General features: G+C 36.9%; 1 protein-coding gene across 1 annotated transcript in view; it reads right to left on the bottom strand.

Moving 5' to 3' along the window:
• The window catches only part of MCTP1 (multiple C2 and transmembrane domain containing 1), a 517,686-nt gene that overhangs the window by 283,096 nt on the left and 213,858 nt on the right, over nt 1–20,732 (bottom strand). Inside the window, exon 2 of the mRNA XM_039239406.1 lies at nt 6,147–6,261. Coding sequence (XP_039095337.1) covers nt 6,147–6,261 — 115 coding nt within the window. The remainder of the gene's footprint in view (nt 1–6,146; nt 6,262–20,732) is intronic.

The following is a 20,732-nucleotide window of genomic DNA, read 5'->3' as shown; positions in this document are numbered from 1 at the left end:
ACTTTTTTTTTTTGCAGGTAATCTAATGCCTCATTAAATTTGTTATATGACACAGTTTATTTTAGTTCTTTTTTAAAAATGTTTTATTTATTTCTTTTTTTCACTTTTATTTTTTATTTTATTTATTTATTTATTTATTTATTTATTTATGTACAAATAGTTTATTGTCAAGTTGGTTTCCATATAACACCCAGTGCTCATCCCCACAAATGCCCTCCTCCATGCCCATCTTCCCCCTCCCCTCCCACACCCATCAGTCCTCAGTTTGTTCTCAGGATTCAAGACTCTAAAATGTGTTATTTATTTCTGAGAGAGAGGGACACAGCGTGAGCAGGGGAGGGTCAGAGAGAGATGGAGATACAGAATCTGAAACAGGCTCCAGGCTCTGAGCTAGCTGTCAGCACAGAGCCTGACTCGGGGCTCAAACCCACGAACCATGAGATCATGACCTGAGCCAAATTCGGACGCTTAACCAATTGAGCCATCCAGGTGCCCCTAGTTTACTTTAGTTCTAAGACCTTCTTTGGGTGACGGTAAAACATGGCTCACTTTTTAAAACAAAATTTTTTTTAAAATTTTTATTTATTTTTTAAATTTATTGATTTTTGAGAGAGAGAGAGAGACAGAAAGCATGAGTGGTGAGGGCCAACGAGGGAGAGAGAGAATCCTAGGCAGGCTCCACGCTGTTTAGTACAGAGCCCAATGTGGAGCTCGAGCCCATGAACTGTGAGATCATGACCTGAGCTGAAGTCCGACAATTAACTACTGGAGCCACCCAGGTGCACTGCCCCACTTTTTTTTATTATTTAAATTTGTTCATAGTGTTTGAAGAGAAACAGTTGTCCTCGACAGTGAGTTGACTTGGATTCTCCTAAAGACATGTCTAAGTCCTAACCTCCATACCTGTAAAGGTGAACTTATTTGGAAATAGGGTCTTCATAGATGTACTGCAGGTATTAATCTTCAGATGAGATGATCGTGGATTTAGGGGGGACCCTAAACCCAATGACCATCCTTATGAGAGAGAAAGCAGGGAGAGACATGAGACATGGAGACACAGAGGAGAGTGCCATGTGAGGATGGAAGCAGAGATCAGTGATGCTGCCACAGGGGAAGGGATCCCTGGACTCAACAGAAACTAGAGGAAGCAGGGAAGAAGTCTTTCCAAGAGCCTTTGGAGGAAGTGTTGCCCTTGACTGACTCCTGGACTCCAGAGCTGTGACGTAATAAATCTCTGTTGTTTTAAGCCACCAAGTTTGTACGAATTTGTAAAATCATTCCTAGAAAATTATTACCTCTTCCATAGTACAAATTATAAGAAACAACATTGTAGAGAATTGCTAGCACCAGACCTTAGAGATTACTCTGTCTTACTTTTCTAACAATACAAATAATCGTGTCAAGACATTACATTCAAATGTGGTACATTATAATATGGCCTCGAAAAACCCAGTCCAATTAAAATATAAATAGCCTGGGCCTAATAAAAACTAGACATGACGATTGTCACAGGGCTGCCAGTTAAAATAAGGAGCTCAGTTAAAACTGAAATTTCAGATAAACAATGCAAAACATTTTAGTAAAGTATGTCCTAAATAGTATGAGATGAATTTATTTAAAATATTTTTATTATTTATTTTTTATTACATAAACTGACATGTAATATTGTGTAAGTTTGAGGTGTCCAGCCTGTTGCTCTGATACATTTATAAATTATCTTATGTTGCCATTGTAGCAATACTTACCGCATTACATACTTATAGTACAATATTATTATCTGTTTTCATTATATTGTGGATTCGATGAGATGCATTTCTACTAAAAGAAAATGGTTTGTTTATATGAAATTCAAACTTAATGAGGGATCTTGTATTTTTATTTGCTAACTCTGGACCCCTACAACTGCAGCAGAGAGATTGTACATATCACTCAAAATCACAGAGGTAATAGAATGTTGAGCTTGGCTTTGAAATTCTGTCTGTCAAACTCTTCAAGATCATATGTTTCTAGTTCATTAGGCTGCTTAAAGCAGAGACAATAAAACTCAGCAAGAGGCAGACGCATTGTAGGAAGAATGATGGCCAGTTCTGACTGCAGAGCCCAACTCAGTGCCAATTATGTATGAAGGAAGATTCTGGAGATGAAAAGTTCAAACAACATCCTAGTGGTGCTGGTGATGGTGAAGTGAATTTTCCCATTCCACTATTCTGTGCAAAGGTGATATGTAACAGAGGGAGCCCAGGCATTTTGGTTTTGATGGGCACTAGGTGAGAGCATCAATGCAATAAATGATAAAAGTATAATTTCTGCTAGTTATAACAGTTACACAAATATTTTTGCTGACATTTACCTTTTTCCAAAATCCACATGACTCCCAGGTACCATCATCCTTAAATCTCAATGGCTTTTTGGAACTCCCTCATCCATCTGACCTCAGATGCTAGCAGATATTCCTCTGGAGGGCCTCTCACATTTTCCTTTCCTTCTCCATTTCCACATCCATAATCCCAGATCAGACCCTCTAAACTACATTCCCACATGCCTGCAAGAGTTTAAGAGCTGTGTTTGCCTTCAAACTATCTATCTCCATCTAATTGTCTTGTATGTATACAATTCACAAGTTTAAGCTGACCCAATAGGACCTATCCAATCACATACTTAACACATCTGTCATCCACAGGGGTGTCTAAGATCAATTTTAGTCAATCCGATACTTAGGTTGTTTCCTTTGTTTAAATATCTCTTCTCACATCTACCTGATAAAAACCTCATAAATGCCAGGCCAAGTGAGTAAACCAGTGGAGCCTGACTGGAGTTTGCATTTTAAACACTTTGGGATATTCTTCACCTCCACAAAGTATTTTCTTTCCTGTTTTTCTTAAGAATATGGTCCTCTTGTTCTCTCTTTAAAATTCCTATTTTTGGCAGAGACAGCCGTACAGAATAACTTGCAACTACAAGAAAGACAGTGTGTGTGTCCAGTGCCTTCCAGACTGAAATGCGTGGAGACATGGAATGCTAGGGCAAGACTGTGGCGATCCTGAGGACAGGATCTGTCCTCACTACTACTGAACACTACTCTGTTCAGATAACTCGCATCAAATATTGCCAGAGTTTGCCTGATGTTTTCTCACGATCACATTGAATTTATGCATTGTTGACAAGAATGTTACAGAAAGGATGTGCCTTTGTCATGGCATCACACCAGGGAGTCCATGTCCGTCTCAATCCCCTTGGGTTAGTTAGGAGGTGTCTTCCAAGTGTCTCCATTGTAAAGTTTCTATTCCTCCTTTATAATTCAAATGGATATTGTTGGGAAATACCTTGAAATGATGCAACTATCTTATTTCTCATATAGATTTGCACATATAATTTTAGCATCTTTTGATGATTTTTGCCTTCAACATGTTACTGTGGTGTTTGTTAAAAGATGATTTTCTATTTTTATTTTCCCTTCTATAGTTGTTCATTGGAATTCTGCAATAAGGAAAAGTTGTACCTGCTCCCCCACTTACTTATTCAGTTATTTACTTACTAGCATGAGCTCACAGATATTTATATTATATTATTTGATAGGTTAGAATTCATTATTACCATCATTCATTTTGTTGCTGAAAGTGTCCAAGTTTTGATTACCATGAGCTGCTCTTTTGAGTTGGCTTCTAAATTGTTTTGACATCATGCCATGAATTTTTTATTACTTCCTTGCTTCCTGGGCCTGTAAAATAGTCCAGGTTCATCTTGTACTTCCCTTGCCCCAGATCTGCAATCAACCATTTCTGCAGGAGCCTTGCTTACTTTTATTAGGGAAACTGTATTTAGAAACCAAAATCTGGGCTCAGTGTGTGTCGATTTCTTGTTTGCCATTACACATTAGCAATTGCTTCTAGGCCCTCTCAGCAGATAAATGTAGGAAACACACACACACACACACACATACACACACACTCACACACAAACACAGCATTCTATTCATTTTCATTTTTATCTGTTATACATAGTAAAACCAAGTAGCTCATACTGATATCTTTCTAACACGGGCAGGTTCATTCCAGCGTTCTCCTGTTCTATTTTTATAACATCCTTCTCTAACAGGGGAAAACCTGGCTCTCATTATTTATAATATATTTACTCACTTGTTCAGTCCTAGTACACACATGAAGTAGTTTCCAAACTGGCAGTCATGCTCTAGAGTACAACATGGATAGTGCTTTTTGTCTTGAGTTTTATGGTGTACAATCCAAATACTGTTTTACATGATCGTTTAGAGTAGTTGTTTTATTCCTCATCCCCCTAAGGTATGATTATAGTTACAATTAATTTTGGGTTCCTCCCACATCCTAATAGATACTTACTTAATTATCTAGTTAGCTGGGTCTGAAATACTGCCATAATAACAAGAGTTTACTCAGAGAAAAGTCACTTCCTCTTCACCCTTTATACCATTCCCATCCCTCATTCTTGACACCTGTTCTTATCCATATTATGTATATTACCAATCTTGTTAGCTTCTGGGTTTTACTTCTGATGTTTCCTTATGAAGAAATAAATGGATAATGGATAAATTTTTATGCTCCCTTCTTTCTTACATTCCATACTATCAGTAGTCTTTCGTACCTTGCTTTGTCACTTAATAATATATCCTGCAATTATGTTCATAACAATTCTTAGAGGATTTCCTTATTCTTTATTTTATAGCTGCATCGTATTTCATCATATGGGTATACCACAGTTTATTTAACTACCTCCCCTATTTATGGACATTTTATAATTACAAACAATACTATACATAAATAATTATGTACATATATATTTAATACTAGAATGAAAAATTTGATCTCATGACAGTTGATTCAATTCTATTTTAAATCAAATGATGCAATTTAATATAATTAAGAATACTCTGAAAACCAAAAAATGTTGCATAAATGTATTCAATAAAATAATACTACGTTAATAGCATTATTTTCTTTCTCTCTTCTAATTGTAACTGTTTTTGAGACAAACAGTTCAATTCAATAAAAATTTGTCCTCAGCTACTTAACCAGATGATTCATTTTTAAAATTAAATGTATTAAAATTTTACATTTCCAATCATACCTTCATTCCTTAAGAATGTTCTGATATTTACTAGTTTTTATTCAAAAATTAAAGCAATTAGTTATATAGCTTCTGGTCTTAAAAAACATTATTATACTAAATTATTTTCTCTACTTTATTCTTATAGAGACAGGAGATAGAAATTATAAACAACTATCCTAATTTGGATTCTTCTACACGCTAAGTGTGGGTGTCAAATAGGGTGGAAAGATAAAACAACATTGCGCGATGCTGGGAACACTCTTCAGGCTGTCTGACACCTGTTAGAGGCTTAGGGGCTCCCCCTCCCCCACTTCCTTGTTGGAGGAGTTACACTCAAATTCAGCTTCCTTTGGAAATGTGAGTCCTCAGGGCACTCAGGTCTCCACATCTCGAATGGCTGGTATTTCAAAATATGAAAAGGATGATCCAAGTCTAGTTAGGGACCATCCCTGGTGCTGACTTTAATCTGAGTTCAAGGAATCCCTCATGTAACCCAGGCTAGTTCACCAGGAGACTGCCTTGAGATTTGGAATCCAGAAACTAAAGAGACTTTTCCTTGTCCATTCTTTCACTGTGGCCTACAAAGACCTATCATGAGATTATTCCCAGGTCCAACCAAGCCTCAGAAAATCACCTGTGGGAATCTCCAAAGTTTTGGTGAAATGTTAGTCCTGGATTCTGCAGTTTCAGCAGACGCACCTGTGTAAATCTGTGCAGCAATAAGAACTTCAGGTCTGTCAAAAGGTGACTTCTGACAGGGCTCCAAATATGTGCTCCACCTACTAACCAATTGTGTACCTCATAACATATAAGGCAGGGTCTAATTTGTCAGCAGTTTGGCAGGAACCATTTTGTGTGGGTCAGGGTCAGTTTGGAGATTTTGATTTGTATCGTAACCACTTGCTCCACGGTCACAGGAGGCAGATAAAGCTTCGAGCCATATTGTTGACACAATCTTCTAAAAATTATAAAATTATTGTTGATTTTTTTTAACTTAACCAACCATAAGGAAAACAAAATCTGTCAAAAAATTAAGACAAGTTTCCAGGCGCTATTGTTCTTACCTCCTCGATCTCGGGCAGCTAAACTTTGACCCCTTCTTAAGGTAATATCCAATTGGTACATTCCGGGATTAGCCAAGGGGACATCTGCATTACTGGTTCCAGGAGTATTTATTTTCTGAAAAACAAGAAATATACAAAATATTAAATTTAATACCTGTTTCCTATTTCCCCCAATGGGGAACCATATGAAGCTTCACTCAAAGTGTAAGAATTAGTCAATAAAATAAATCATCTTATGCATTCACATGTCATAGTCACCCAGTTCTCTGCAGGCTTTTAAATTCATGAAATTCTTTAGATCAAAATAAAAACATGACACTTACAGGAATTCCTGTTTTAGCTCAAATTAGAGATAACAAATATAATAGGAAAAACATTCTCCATATAAAGCCCCACATAATTCAACCAAGGAAGACTAATATAAGAATAGTGTCTGAAGTAAAAATACAATCCATGATGAATGGAGAATAAAGGTATGCAAGAACAGTTGATTTCCATACAAGTAGGCTGAAGATTAAAATGATTTATTCAGGTAACTGTGTTGACTCATTTATCTGTGCAAAAGGGTCATACTGATGGATTACACACTTTTATTTCAATCCCAACATAAAATATGATACAATTATACAGAAAAATTCACCCAGCATGTTGACAGTTTTATTTGCAAGAAATAAATTCTCAGGGGTGCTGAATTTGTAATGCTGCTTTCCATAGAATAGAAGTGCAAGTGCACAAGCTATGTCTAGAACTAAAAATTTTTGCAAGTCTACCCATAGAGAATAACTTTGGTAACAATAAACTATTTATTTATAGGCATTAAGTTAAATAAACACTTGTAAGAGGAAGAGCTATATTGAAACACACAAAACAAACAGTGAAAATTGGATAGGTCATATTTTATGCCTTATGCCACTTTGAATACAACAGGAAAACTTACTTTTTTTTTTTTACATATTTGAAATGATTTTAAATTCCTATCATTTTTCTTCCAATACAAAAATAAATATTCTTTTGTTTGGGGATAATATGCATGGATAAGGTACAATTTTAGATACCAGTCAGGCTCTTTAACTTCTATATTTCATAAGAAATACAACTATAAAGCAGCTTTTTTTTGTTTCAAGAACAAAAAAGAAGCTTTCCTATAGGAGTAATTATCATTTAAAATAAGAAGCAGCACATCTTTTTTTTTTTTTTTTTTACAAATAGTTTATTGTCAAATTAGTTTCCACATAACACCCAGTGCTCATCCCCACGAGTGCCCTCCTCCATGCCCATCCCCCCCCCCCCCCCCCCATCAGTCCTCAGTTTTTGTCAGCATTCAAGAGTCTCTCATGGTTTGCCTCTCTCCCTTTCCCCCACCATCTCCGCCCTTCTTCTCCCCCTTGTTCCTCCGTCAAGTTCCTCCTAATCCTCCTATACGTGCAAACATATGATATTTTTCCTTCTCTGCCTGACTTATTTTTCTCAGCATTACACCCTCAAGGTCCATCCATGTTGCTACACATGGCCAGATTTCATTTTTTCTCATTGTCTTGTAGTATTCCATGGTATAGATAAACCACATCTTCTTGATCCATTTGTCTGTTGATGGACACTTAGGCTCTTTCCATGTTTTAGCTATTGTGGAGAGTGAGAAGCAGCACATCTTTGACAGATAACCCAAACTCCTCATCTCTCCTCTGGTAACAATAAAAAAGATTCCACTTCTTTTCATGGCATCCCTATTCCTATGTATGACAGGACTATTCTCCCAGAGGCTCAAGCTAGAAATCAACAGGCTCTCCTTGACTTCTTCATGTCCTGCTCTACCAAGTTCAGAAAGTTGCCAAATCCCATCCATTCCATTTCCACGCTGGTTACATCTCCCAGTTGTCTTTTTCTTTTAATTCGTATTGCCACTACTTTGGATCATGCCTTCAAACAACAGAGGAACAAAGGTGAAATGACTGTATTGCTCTTCCCGCCACTTGCCCTCCTCTTTGGGGTTATCAATTATAACAATTTAGAGTAAATCCTTCCACACTTTTGAAGGGCTTACACAAACACACATATTTTTCTTTGAGTTTTCAGGTTTTGTTTGTTTTTAACAAAGATAGTATTATATTTTATCTATTATTTCACAATTTAACTTAAAAAAACATGGATATTTTGTTAATCCATACATACAGATCTATTTAGTTTTGTTTTGTGTTTTAGGTATATTATTTTCCATGGTGTGGGAATACCATGATTTCTCTATTGATTATGAGCTGGTTTCAGTACTTGCCACTACAAGGACTTATGCTTTTATTTTACTTGTAGGGTGAATTTTTCCAAAAAATGTTTAAATAGCTCATACTACTATTGAAAGTATACAAGACTGCCTATTTCCCAGACCCTAGTCAGCATAGGGTGCCGTTAATTTTCAAGTTTGGAGGGCAAAAAATGTTTTCTCCCTTTATTATACATTTCCAGAACTATGGTAGGGTATCTTGAAACTATTGTAAATGGCAAGAGAGACAAGTTGTTCACTGCCGCAGAGAAGATGCCAATTTTGAAAGACAGGAAGCCAATCAAGGTCTTCTAAACAACTTTTCAAAAAACAGTTTGTATGTCAGTCTAATTAACAAGCAAGATTTAAATTCAAATCCAGCAAACATCTGTTAAGCTCCCAGTATGTTCCAAGCCTTTCATTAGACACTTGTACATTCATTGTTTCAAAATAAGCAAGCCCATTAATAAATATTAAATGTAAATAGATTTACCACTTTCTCAGAAATAGAATAAAATCTACGGGAAAGGAGACATTTTCTACCCACCCTGCATCCTCCTCTAGTATTTTGATAGGTATTTTAAAGGCAGAAAAGTCTGAATGCTCAGATGGCTGTATACTTTGTAGTTTCCGTTGTTCTTTCCAGTGTGTCTTTAAGTTTAGAGTTAGTAATTTATAGAGTTCCTGGTGTAATATTTTGAAATGTGTATTATACTATATGGGCAAATTATTAAATTTTCAAAAGTAATTTTAATTATATTAGGTTTCTCACTTTTGGTGTTTTAGAATTTAACACCTAGTTAAGAGATAGCTTCACTGGACTTAGATTTACTGGCTGACTTTCTCTCCCTCTCTCTCTCTCTCTCTCTCTCTCTCTCTCTGTGTGTGTGTGTGTGTGTGTGCATGTGTGTGTGTGTGTGTGTGTGTGTGTGACATTTTCTTTATCCATTCATCTAATGACAAACATTTAGGTTGTTTCTGTATCTTAGCTATTGTGAATAGACTGTAATGAACATGGGAATACAGATCTCTCTCCAACATACTGATTTCACTTACTTTGAATAGATCCCTGCCTTCCCCCTCTTGCTCTCCATGTCTTGTCTTCCTACCCAGTCTTCTAGGGCCATTTCATTAGCCTTTATATCTTTCTTGTCCATTATCACATTCTATCGCAAATGTCATATTTGCCACTTTAGACTGTAAACTTTTAAAATGAGAGAATAGAGGGTTTGAGAATAAAGTTGAACACAAATTCTGACAGAGGTGATGATAAGAGAAAGATGTCTTTAAGGACATGTGATTTGGCTGAGTAGTTACATGCATGGAGGTAAATAACAAAGTTGGCTACTCAGAGGCAGTTTGTTTCCTTTCTTTTTCTATGACCATGGATGGCATCTTATCTGTTTTGGCACCTTTTGTCATGATAGAGTTAAGTATACCTTTAGAATCCTTTTTAATATGTGATATAGGCTGCCATTACCAACTAATCAAAATTGGCTCTTATAATGAAACCCTGTCCACTCAAGAGCTGTAATTAAAGACAGACTGTGCTAGCAAAGGAAACAACCCACAAAACTAATAGGCAACCAACAGAATGGGAAAAGATCGTTGCAAATGACATATCAGATAAAGGGTTAATATCCAGAATCTATAAGGAACTCACCAAACTNAAAGAGGAGGGCAAGTGGCGGGAAGAGCAATACAGTCATTTCACCTTTGTTCCTCTGTTGTTTGAAGGCATGATCCAAAGTAGTGGCAATACGAATTAAAAGAAAAAGACAACTGGGAGATGTAACCAGCGTGGAAATGGAATGGATGGGATTTGGCAACTTTCTGAACTTGGTAGAGCAGGACATGAAGAAGTCAAGGAGAGCCTGTTGATTTCTAGCTTGAGCCTCTGGGAGAATAGTCCTGTCATACATAGGAATAGGGATGCCATGAAAAGAAGTGGAATCTTTTTTATTGTTACCAGAGGAGAGATGAGGAGTTTGGGTTATCTGTCAAAGATGTGCTGCTTCTCACTCTCCACAATAGCTAAAACATGGAAAGAGCCTAAGTGTCCATCAACAGACAAATGGATCAAGAAGATGTGGTTTATCTATACCATGGAATACTACATGGCAATGAGAAAGAATGAAATCTGGCCATGTGTAGCAACATGGATGGACCTTGAGAGTGTTATTCTGAGTGAAATAAGTCAGGCAGAGAAGGACAAATATCATGTTTGCACGTATAGGAGGATTAGGAGGAACTTGACGGAGGAACAAGGGGGAGAAGAAGGGCGGAGATGGTGGGGGAAAGGGAGAGAGGCAAACCATGAGAGACTCTTGAATGCTGACAAAAACTGAGGACTGATGGATGTGGGGGGGAAAGGCTTGGAGGAGGGCACTTGTGGGGATGAGCACTGGGTGTTATGTGGAAACTAATTTGACAATAAACTATTTGTAAAAAAAAAAAAGAATATAAAAAAATAAAAATGAGATTATGTAAAAAAAAAAAACAAAAACAAAAACAAAAAAAAAATAAAGACAGACTGTGCTATAATGGAGTTATTAAGTCATTGGGAGAGCAGGAAAGAAAGACCAATTATTACATAAGAAGAATCTGGGGTGGCTTTAGAAAGATGACCATGAAGCAGGGAACGAAAATATGGTTAGGACTTTGCCAAGTGAAAATTTGGAAGAAGGGAGGATGGGAAAATCAGGGAGAGCCCAATGGTGAATAGTCACCAGAGGGTATATCACTAAACTGTATGAGAAATAAGGTGTAAAGGAAGACTGATATGCACTGACACCAGGTTGAGAGGAGTTTCAACCCATGGGCAACACGAAACCATCCCATGTTTTGAAGACAGGAAGCAGTATAACCAGTCCTCATTTAACAAACAGTTATTGCCTATCTGCTCTGGAGTTAGTGCTTAGATTTCAGAAATAATCAAAACCAAGCCTTTTCTCTCCATAGGATAGAAAGAAAAGAGAAGAAAAATCCTGTGGATACAGACATTACTTAAAAGGTTTTATAACAGTCCAGTTTAAGTCACAAGGGCCTCATCTGGATGGTGGTAATGGAAATAAAAGTGAATTTGAGAGATACTGAAGAGATTCAATCAGATGAATTTATCAGCTGACAAGATGTGGGAGATACGGGAAATGGATGGATGAGTCACACAGAAGTCCGAGCTGAGCCTCTAAAGAATGGTGTGACAGCAGTGTGAGACGAGAAGCAAGCTCCTAACCCGCATGGTGTCAGCTTCTAAGGGTGCCTCCAACTCTCTGAAAGAAAGAGGTAGAGAACTTAAGTAGATCTAGATAGTCATCTCTCCTCAGGTTCACTGAGATGGCTCCAAAAAGAAAATTGGTAGGCCAGTTATGCCGACATACTAGAAATATATTATAGAAATATAATATTTTTATTGTAAAGTATCCTTCTAAAAATGTTTAAGTCCAAAAATGTTAAGAGGTTTTAGGAAAGATGTATCTGAAGTGCTAGGTACATACACAGCTCTAAAACAGTCATTTTAAACATCTTTTTTTTTTCAAATTTAACATTTATTTAGTGACTATTATAGGAACTTCATATATTCTTCCCTCCCCTAAACTGTTATGTCCCACACTTAAGTGCTATTTTTAAATTACTTTATTGAGGTACGAGTGGATGTATAAAACAACTTCATGAGTTTGAGGATAAGTTTATATCTGTGAAACCATCACCACCCTCAAGACTACAAACCCAGAACCTCCCAAAGTTTCCTCCCATCTCCTTTATTTACTATTATTGTTATTGTCATTATTATTATTATTATTTGTGGTAAGAATACTTAATTGAAGATCTACCCTCTTTGAAAACTTTAAGTATACAATACAGTATTGTCAGCCAAAGGCATTATGCTGTACAGCAGATCTCTAGAATTTATTCATCCTGTATAACTGAAACTTTGTACCCTTGGACCATTCGTCCCCATTTCCCCCTTCTCCTAGGCCCTGGCAATTACCATTCTCTGCTTCTATAAGTTTGACTATTTTAGATTCTAAATGTAAATGAGATCAGTATTTGTCTTTCTATGTCTGGCTTATTTCACATAGCACAATGCTCTCTAGGTTCGTGCATGTTATCACACATGGGTGATTTTCCTTCATTGTTTTTAAGGCGGGATATTATTCTATAATATGTGCAAAAAAATTTTCCTTCATCCATCCATCAATCAATGGACATTTATGTTGGACATATCTTGGTTATTATGAGTACTATAATAAACATGGGAATATGGGTATCTTTTTGAGGTCTTGACTTAAATTCCTTTGCATAAATCCTCAGGAGTGGGATTGCTGGATCATGTGGAACCACAAAAGACCCCAAATGGCAAAAACAATCTTGAGAAAGAACAAATCTGGAGGTATCACACTTCCTGGTTTCAAACTATACCACAAAGCTACACTGATCAAAATAGTATGATACAGGCATAAAAAAACACACACATAAATCAATGGAACAAAATAAAAGGCCGAGAAAGAAACTCACACATCAGAGATGAAACCCATGGTCAACTAATATTCTATAAAGGCACCAATAACATAAATTGATAAAATATAGCCTCTTTAACACACGTTGCTGTTAAAACGGGATACCCACATGCAAAGGAATGAAATTAGACCCTCATCTTACACCATATGTGAAAATCAACTCAAAATAGATTCAAGACTTATTTATAAGACCTGAAGCTATACAACTACCAGAAAAAAATACAGCATGGGAAAAAGCTCCTTGATATTGGTCTTGGAAATGAATTTTTGGATATGACACCAAAAACACAGGAAACAAAAGCAGAAATAGACTAGTGGGACTACATAAATTAAAAAGCTTTTGAAGAGCAAAAGTAGGAATCAACAAAATGAAGACAACCTATGGAATTGGAAAAATATTTATAAACCATATACCTGATAAGGCATTAATATCCAGAATATATGAGGAACTCATACAACTCAACAGCAAAACAAAACACAAAATGATTAAAAATTGGGCAAATAGTTGAGCATACATTTCTCCAAAGAAGCCATACAAATTGGCAACAAATATATGAGAAGGTGCTCAACATCTTTATCAGGGAAAAGCAACTCAAGCCCATAATGAGCAACCACATCATGCCTTTTAGTATGGCTATGGTTAAAAAATTAAAAGATAATAAATACTGGTGAGAATAAATTTCCCCTTTGGTGGGATTGTAAAATAAATGTCTAGCTCAAAGTCTGAAATTCAGAGTTCTAGGCACAGTTAGATGATTAGGGAGGTTTCTTTGACAACACTCAAAGTTTTGGAGCTATTGAAGCCAAAAAGCAGATGCAATGTTTGGACTTGTAAATTTTAATAAAAGTCAGAACTTTATCAGGTTACTTATGGGAAAGTCAGAAAAAGAATGTGGAAGAGAGGGACTCTGAGCATTTGAAAGAAAGCATTTGGAAGAATTACCCCCAGAGCACACACATCGACTTCACATAGCCACCATTTTTGCACCTGGCTTGCTTGAAGTGGGGCAGTACCATTCATGATGATGATGTCAAATTTCCTCATATCCAACCCCTTCTTTCCCTCATTTTATACAGGTTAATGGTTCTAAACCTTGAGGGCTTTGGGTAGGCACCCAGGAACTCTGGGGGTGGGACCCAGGTAGCAGCATTTGTTCTTTCAGTACTCAGATGATTTCAATAGGCAGCCTGACCTGACCAATTGTGCTAATTATAAAAGCAAGTCTTTGAGAAGGCTTTTTTTTTTTAATAAAGAATTTATATACTGTTAAAATGTATATCATGAAACATCTGTGAAATATGTGGGGGAGTCAATATGAGGGTCCCTGTCACTTTGAGATCTGCCGCTTAGGAGGCCTTTTAACTTAAGTGGAGAAACTTTCCACCAGAAGATATAATGGTGCTGATGGATTAAAAGTTGGGAGTGCCACCAAGCCCTTTTGAGATTTTCGTTATAGGCAAAAAATGGGGTTACACTGTTAGCTGGGCTGGCTAATCATTATTATCAATAGGAAGTAGCAGTGCACAAGGAGGGAGGAGAATGTTTGCATTTTAGGAGATTTTCTTGAACGCTCCCAGTATTGGCAGGCTCAGTGGATTATAGATTGGCTAAGTCATTCCATATGTGTTTAATACATGTAGGCTGTGCTCAAATGCAGCTCTAACTTTGTCTATCAACCAAATCCACTTAAAGTTAAAACTTCATGAAAGCTTTTACATTTTCACCTTTTCAAATCTAACAACCTTGTCAAGGATATCAAGAGGCATCATTGAGGATTTCTTAGTCATTACCCATTTCTACTTTGTCATCTCTCCTAGTTTCTATGACATTCAAAACATTTGCATAGTGAAATCTACATCATATGCAAATCAAAGATTTTTAAAACTTAATTCTCAAAACAGAACTCAAAAGCCACTAAGAAATTCCGAATTGAGGGAAGCTCCGTGATTCACTTACCATGGGAACATTATGATTAGTTGGAGGTCAACTGATAAAATGACTTTAGAAACCACACAAAATGGGGCAAATCCATGGCAACAAATGGGCATATCCCACTAGGTATGTCAGTCATAGTGTCTGACTAATCCACAGCCTGCCCTGTGGGCCCCCCGTAAGCTACAGAACAGCTTATGCTTGATGTAAACTTAACTTTCTTGCCCCTTGTTCCTAGTTATTAACTGACAGGCTGTTATTAACAAAGGTGTGATTAGGCAAAGGTTATTTTTATCAAGTTCAAAGAGAAGAAATAGTTAAATAGTGGCTGCTAAGACCAAAGGTCATGACAGGGAGAATGGAGAGGCCATGATGGTCCATGTATAATCCCAAACCAAGAAAGTGGGGCTATAACTAAGCAAAAGCATGGGGTGGAAAAAATACATATAGTAAAAATTAGAATGTCACTTTGTAGCAGGACATATAAAAAGACCAAATGACCAAAGTAAAGTATGACAGTGTAGGGGCAGGAGGGTGAGAATCTATGAATCACCACTGAAGACCAGGCTCTGGGACTTGAGAGCCAGCTGCTCTGGGCTCTGTGCTCTTCGATGGCTATGGTCTCTGATCACCTTCTTACCTCCTCGGGCTTTGTATGAGACAGGTGAACTGAGTCCTTGGCACTTACAACAGAATAGATTAAGAACAACAAGAATAAGCAAAAGCAGCACAGAAACAAGAAAGCAGTAAGGTAATAGAAAATCCATGAGGACAGTAATAAAGGAGAAAGTGAGCTGCCCAGAGAGGCTGTAGACAGACAGAAATTGCCTCATGCCTCGGCTTCCTCCCTGGCTGTGTAGTGTTCACTGATGTTCACAAATAGATGTCCCCGGGATGCTCGCTCACCACCCATAGGCCAAATAAGGTCAATGCTCTGTAATTACAAAGTTAAGAAAACTTTGTGTTTTTATTAATATCTTCAGCAAGAAATGGAGGAAAAGCCTTATGGCGAGGGTAACCATATAATTTCTCATTCAAGCTTATACTTTGGAGAGTGAAAGGGAATTCTCTTAATAACTATAGGGCAAAAACAAGTATAAAAAAAATCTGTCTCAGAGGAAGGGAGATGCATGTTATAGTACTTAATAAGTTAGCCATGGGTTAACCAGAAAGATACACTAAGCAGAAAAGTCTGATCATCTGGTCATATCAAAGCTTTACTACAGTTTCTTTTAAAACTGAATTACAACCCAGGGTTTAATTCTGGGATTTTGACTTTGCAAGAGCCCAAACCAAATAAAATGGGGCTATAAATATTCAAGCCCACTAGGTAGCAATATTTAACCACTGCTGAAAGAAGTACAAATTTCAGTCTTCCCAGAATGTCTTTTCTGGGACTCCCACAGCACTGATTACTCACCCCTGACTTGTCTGCTAAATTGACTTCTGTGGAGCCTCACTTCATTGTTGCAGATAACCTTTTCCACCCACACATACGGTATATAAAATAACCTGAGTCAAAGGAATGCAAATAAAATTTTCTTTTCTCAATCCAAAAAGAAACATTACCTTTTGGAATCAGACCCTGAACCGGCCTTTGTGTTAACCAGAATCAAACTCTGAGATGGGGGCAGGAGTGAGGTCAACTATTTAATTTGAACCCAAAATACTTATACCCTCATGTAAGAAATTATTAAATTATAAGTAGTTATTTGAGGGCAGGAGGTGAGGAGACCTAGTATAAAACAGAGGTAAGATTATAGGAATCAAAACACAAAGATATGTACATAAGACCTAATTACACTATTAACTCTGCTCTGAGGCAGAGGAAAAATTTTTTGGCCTCATTTCCTTCTTTAAAAAGTAATAAGGCTGTGAGGGGCACCTGGGCAGCTCAGTAGGTTGAGCTTCTGACTCTTGATTTTGGCTTAGGTCATAATCCCAGGGTTTTGGGATTGAACCCCATTTGGGGCTCTAGGCTGAGCACCAAGCCTGCTTGGGATTCTCCTTCTTTTTCTGTCCTTCTCCCCACTTGTGCTCTCTCTTTCTCTCTAAATGAATGAATATTAAAAAAATAAGCCTGTGAAAATTAAAATAACACAATTTACAGTGCTTTGTAGAGAATCAAGTGATTTACAATTGCAAAATAGATTCTTCCTGCTTTTTTGAATAATATATTGTGTATATTCTAATGTTAGTGTTCATTGATGGCTAATCAGAGATTACAAAGTACATCATGTTTAGGATGACTCTTCTGCTTTCAATACTATTATATTACTGAATGACTGAACTTTTGTCTTTTGGTGAGTTCCCAGGCATACTCTTTTTTCACTCAAAGAAAATCAGGCTGCATTAAAGTGCAGAGCTACCAGCAAAGAGAGCAACTCTGAGAAGAAAAGATTTGTCAGAAAAAGGCATCATGTACAACAAACAACTTGATTATTGATGTTATCTTCCTTGCCATGAGGCAAGATAGTAAATAAGTATTCACCAATAAGTATTTTAATAGATTAGACCAGTTCTATGATTTCCAAGATTGGAGCAATATGCATAGGAAAACATTTTATTTCAGAGGACCTGGGTTTTTGAGGTTCTAACAAACACAAGAGAGAGAAGCCTGTGTAATAGATGTTATGCTTGATGCCAAACATTTGTTGGGGTTTTGCTAATAAATATTCCTAGTCTTTCTATGCCTTCACATCTATAAAACTGGCAGTGCACTGATCCATAGCCTCATAGCTTTTATGAACACAGCTTCTCATTTGACTTAAATACATTACTCCTTTTGGAACAATTCTATAGTTTTCACTTTTCTCTGAATCAAAAGTGTTTTGCTTTTTATTTGGGTTTCTTCCTTCCTTCCTTCCTTCCTTCCTTCCTTCCTTCCTTCCTTCCTTCCTTCCTTCCTTCTTTCCTTTTTGGAGTTCCTCTATTATTTCTCTTAATGTTAACTCCAGAAAGAAAAAAAAACAAGAACCGTCATATTTTAGTGTCTTCATCAGGTATCAATTTTATGGGAATAGCCTGTCAATCCTTATGGTAATATATAAGAATCTTTCCAAAGAATATTAAAGAGCTCTAGGTAGCATGAACTCTATGATTCCCTTTATTTCAACACTTGATTTTCTTGGGAGAAAAGCGTGGAGATGGTAGTTTTTCTGAACAGGAAATTAACAAATTTTAGTAATTAATCTCCAACCTCACACTCCCTCAAACACCCAACGTTTATCGCATCCTCATTCAGCATCTCCTTCCTTCATTCTTCCGTCTTTCTCTCCCGTCCTCCCACACTTACTATTTTTCAATCCCTCTGGACACCCCACACAGAATTGATGTTATGGAGAATACAGATGTTTGATTATAGTCTTTGCCTTCAAAGACTATCATTAAAATAGTTTTGCATATAAAGTCTGTGATGAGAATGGCTCTTAACCTCTGTTGCCTCCCTCCCAAAACACACAACCTCTGCCTAACCATGAGGAAAACACCAGACAAACCCAAATTGAAGGACATTCTATAAACTATCTGACCAGTACCTACTCAAAACCACCAAAGTCATCAAAAATAAGGAAAGTTTGAAAAAATTTTCACAGCCATGAGAAGCCTAAGAGACATGGAAGCTACATGAAGTGTGGTGTCCTGGATGAGATCCTGGAACAGAAAAGGAACCTTCAGTGAAAACTAAGGGTCTAAGTATGGACTTTAGCTAATATTAATGTATCAAAACTGATTCATTATTTGTGACAAGTGTACTCTCTGTGTAATATATACTAATTAATGTAATATGTAAACAGCAGGGGAAGTTGAGTATGGGACACATGGAAACCATCTATTCCATTTTCATAGCTTTTCTGTAAATCTAAAAATAGCCACCCTTGGGTGCCTCAGTCAGTTTAAGCATCTGACTATTGATCTTGGCTCAGGTTGTGATCTCACCATCATGAGTTTGAGCTCTGCACTGAGTATAAAGCCTGCTTGGGATTCTCTCTATCCCTCTGTCTTGCCCCTCCCTCACTCATGTGCATGAGCGCGTGCCCTCTCCTTTTCTCTCAACATAAACATTTTTTAAAGTAATATTAGACCCTACCTTTGTACTCTTAAAATGACAGTCTAATTACAGATAAGAACATAAACTAGATGTGTGAAAGGTATATTAGTATCTAGTTGAGACTATGAGACACATTCATAAAGGAAGTGCTTCAAAGGAGAAAAGACTGAGATGTTATAGGAAGCCATTTGTCAGGAGTAACTATGGACATTTCTCAGTTTTCACAGATCTTCAGAACCCTTCATCCATGAATTGCAATGCTCTCATCTAAGCATGATTTCGTGAGAAAAGTGTGTCATTCTCAATTACTCTTATTGTGAGCGAGAGGGGCTATGAGTAGAGGCACGATTAATAATAAAAAGATAAGAAATCAAACATACATTTCTACTTCCTTTTGCAATATGCTTTTACACTTATATAAGAGTTCAAATTCTAAAATGTTACCACAGGCATGTTAATTTTATTTACTCAGCACACAGTCTGTCCTAGAGAAAGGCATTTTATGAGGGTTTTCATACATAAATAAAACCTATTGGATTAATAAATATTAAAGCAGAATCTGCTATAGATAAATAGTAGATCCTAGAAATGATCAAGAGTTGACTGTAGTAATGAAGTAAATACAATGAAAATAAATGCTTAGTTAAAATTATTCAATTAACTGGTATACTTTAAGTGTTCTAAAGAAATTGTTAGAACCAAGTGAATAACAGCGTAAGTGTTCTCAGTACTAATTGCAAAAAAGACATCTAAACTGCCAAAACTTGAGTGATATTATATGAGTAGATAATGATGCTAGATGTCACTTTGAATTTTTTAAAACTTCCTTATAGCTTAGCATTAAATTGAAAATCTAAAATGGTCAAATGTTTTTCAGTAATAGGTACTCAGTGTAGGGAAGCTTTGATTTATTCCAGAAACATATACTATTCATCTTGGCAAGCAGGTGTGTGTGTGTGGTATGTGTGTGTATGTGTGTTCATGTACATGCTTCCTGAAATTATGCTGCCTCTAATAGAAATTTTAATATGTTTTTGGGGACTAATGTGTTCCCTGAGCCCATCCAGGGACCCAGATAACTTCCTGCCTGGACAGTAGAATGTCCTTTCTGGGGTGGCTGGATGTGATTACAATGCCGCATGTACTGATTACCTTCCAAGCAGGTAATCCAAGCAGGAGAGGATCCAATCCTCTCAATAGCCCTCAATTTCCTCTTGATAACCGGTGTGGTTGTAGGAAACTAACTTGCCCCTCATCTCAAGGGTGGAGAATGAGGCCAATCAAATACCCTGATTACAATGGCTGGCTCAGAGTTAGGAATGTGACCAAAGCTCTTCCAATCAGGGTAAATCTTTGGTCTTGGTTGAGAATGCTGAAATAGTAGGTTCAATCATTCCTCCTGGATGAGAATGAGGAAACATGGAGCAGGCTGTGGGAGTGCTAGCAGCCATCGTGGGTTCCTGAATAGAATTGATCTGGGATAACGCTAATAATAGAGAAAGCTAGGTGGATAGACAAAAATACACTAAATTCTCATGACTTAATTAAACCATTGAGTTAACTTCTAGATTTTCCAGTTATCAGTTATAAAAGCCAATAAATTCCCTTTATAATTATACTCCATTTGGGTTGTGTTTTTTGTTACTTGCAATCCAAAGTATTTCAACTGATGACATAGTTAGCACTGAGGCAGCATGAACATTGTCTCATTTATTGTCCAGAAAACTCTAAGGGATAATTTGCTCTTATTATCCTAGTAATACAGGAGTGGAGACAGGATTAGAGACATAGAATTCCTTGTTTCAGCTAGAAAATGCTAGAAGTAGGATTC

The sequence above is a fragment of the Hyaena hyaena genome, unplaced genomic scaffold, assembly GCF_003009895.1.
Source record: "Hyaena hyaena isolate Hyena2069 unplaced genomic scaffold, ASM300989v1 scaffold_156, whole genome shotgun sequence".
Taxonomy (NCBI): domain Eukaryota; kingdom Metazoa; phylum Chordata; class Mammalia; order Carnivora; family Hyaenidae; genus Hyaena; species Hyaena hyaena.
The sequence above is the reverse complement of the archived record's forward strand: the minus strand, read 5'-3'. Positions and strand labels throughout refer to the sequence as shown.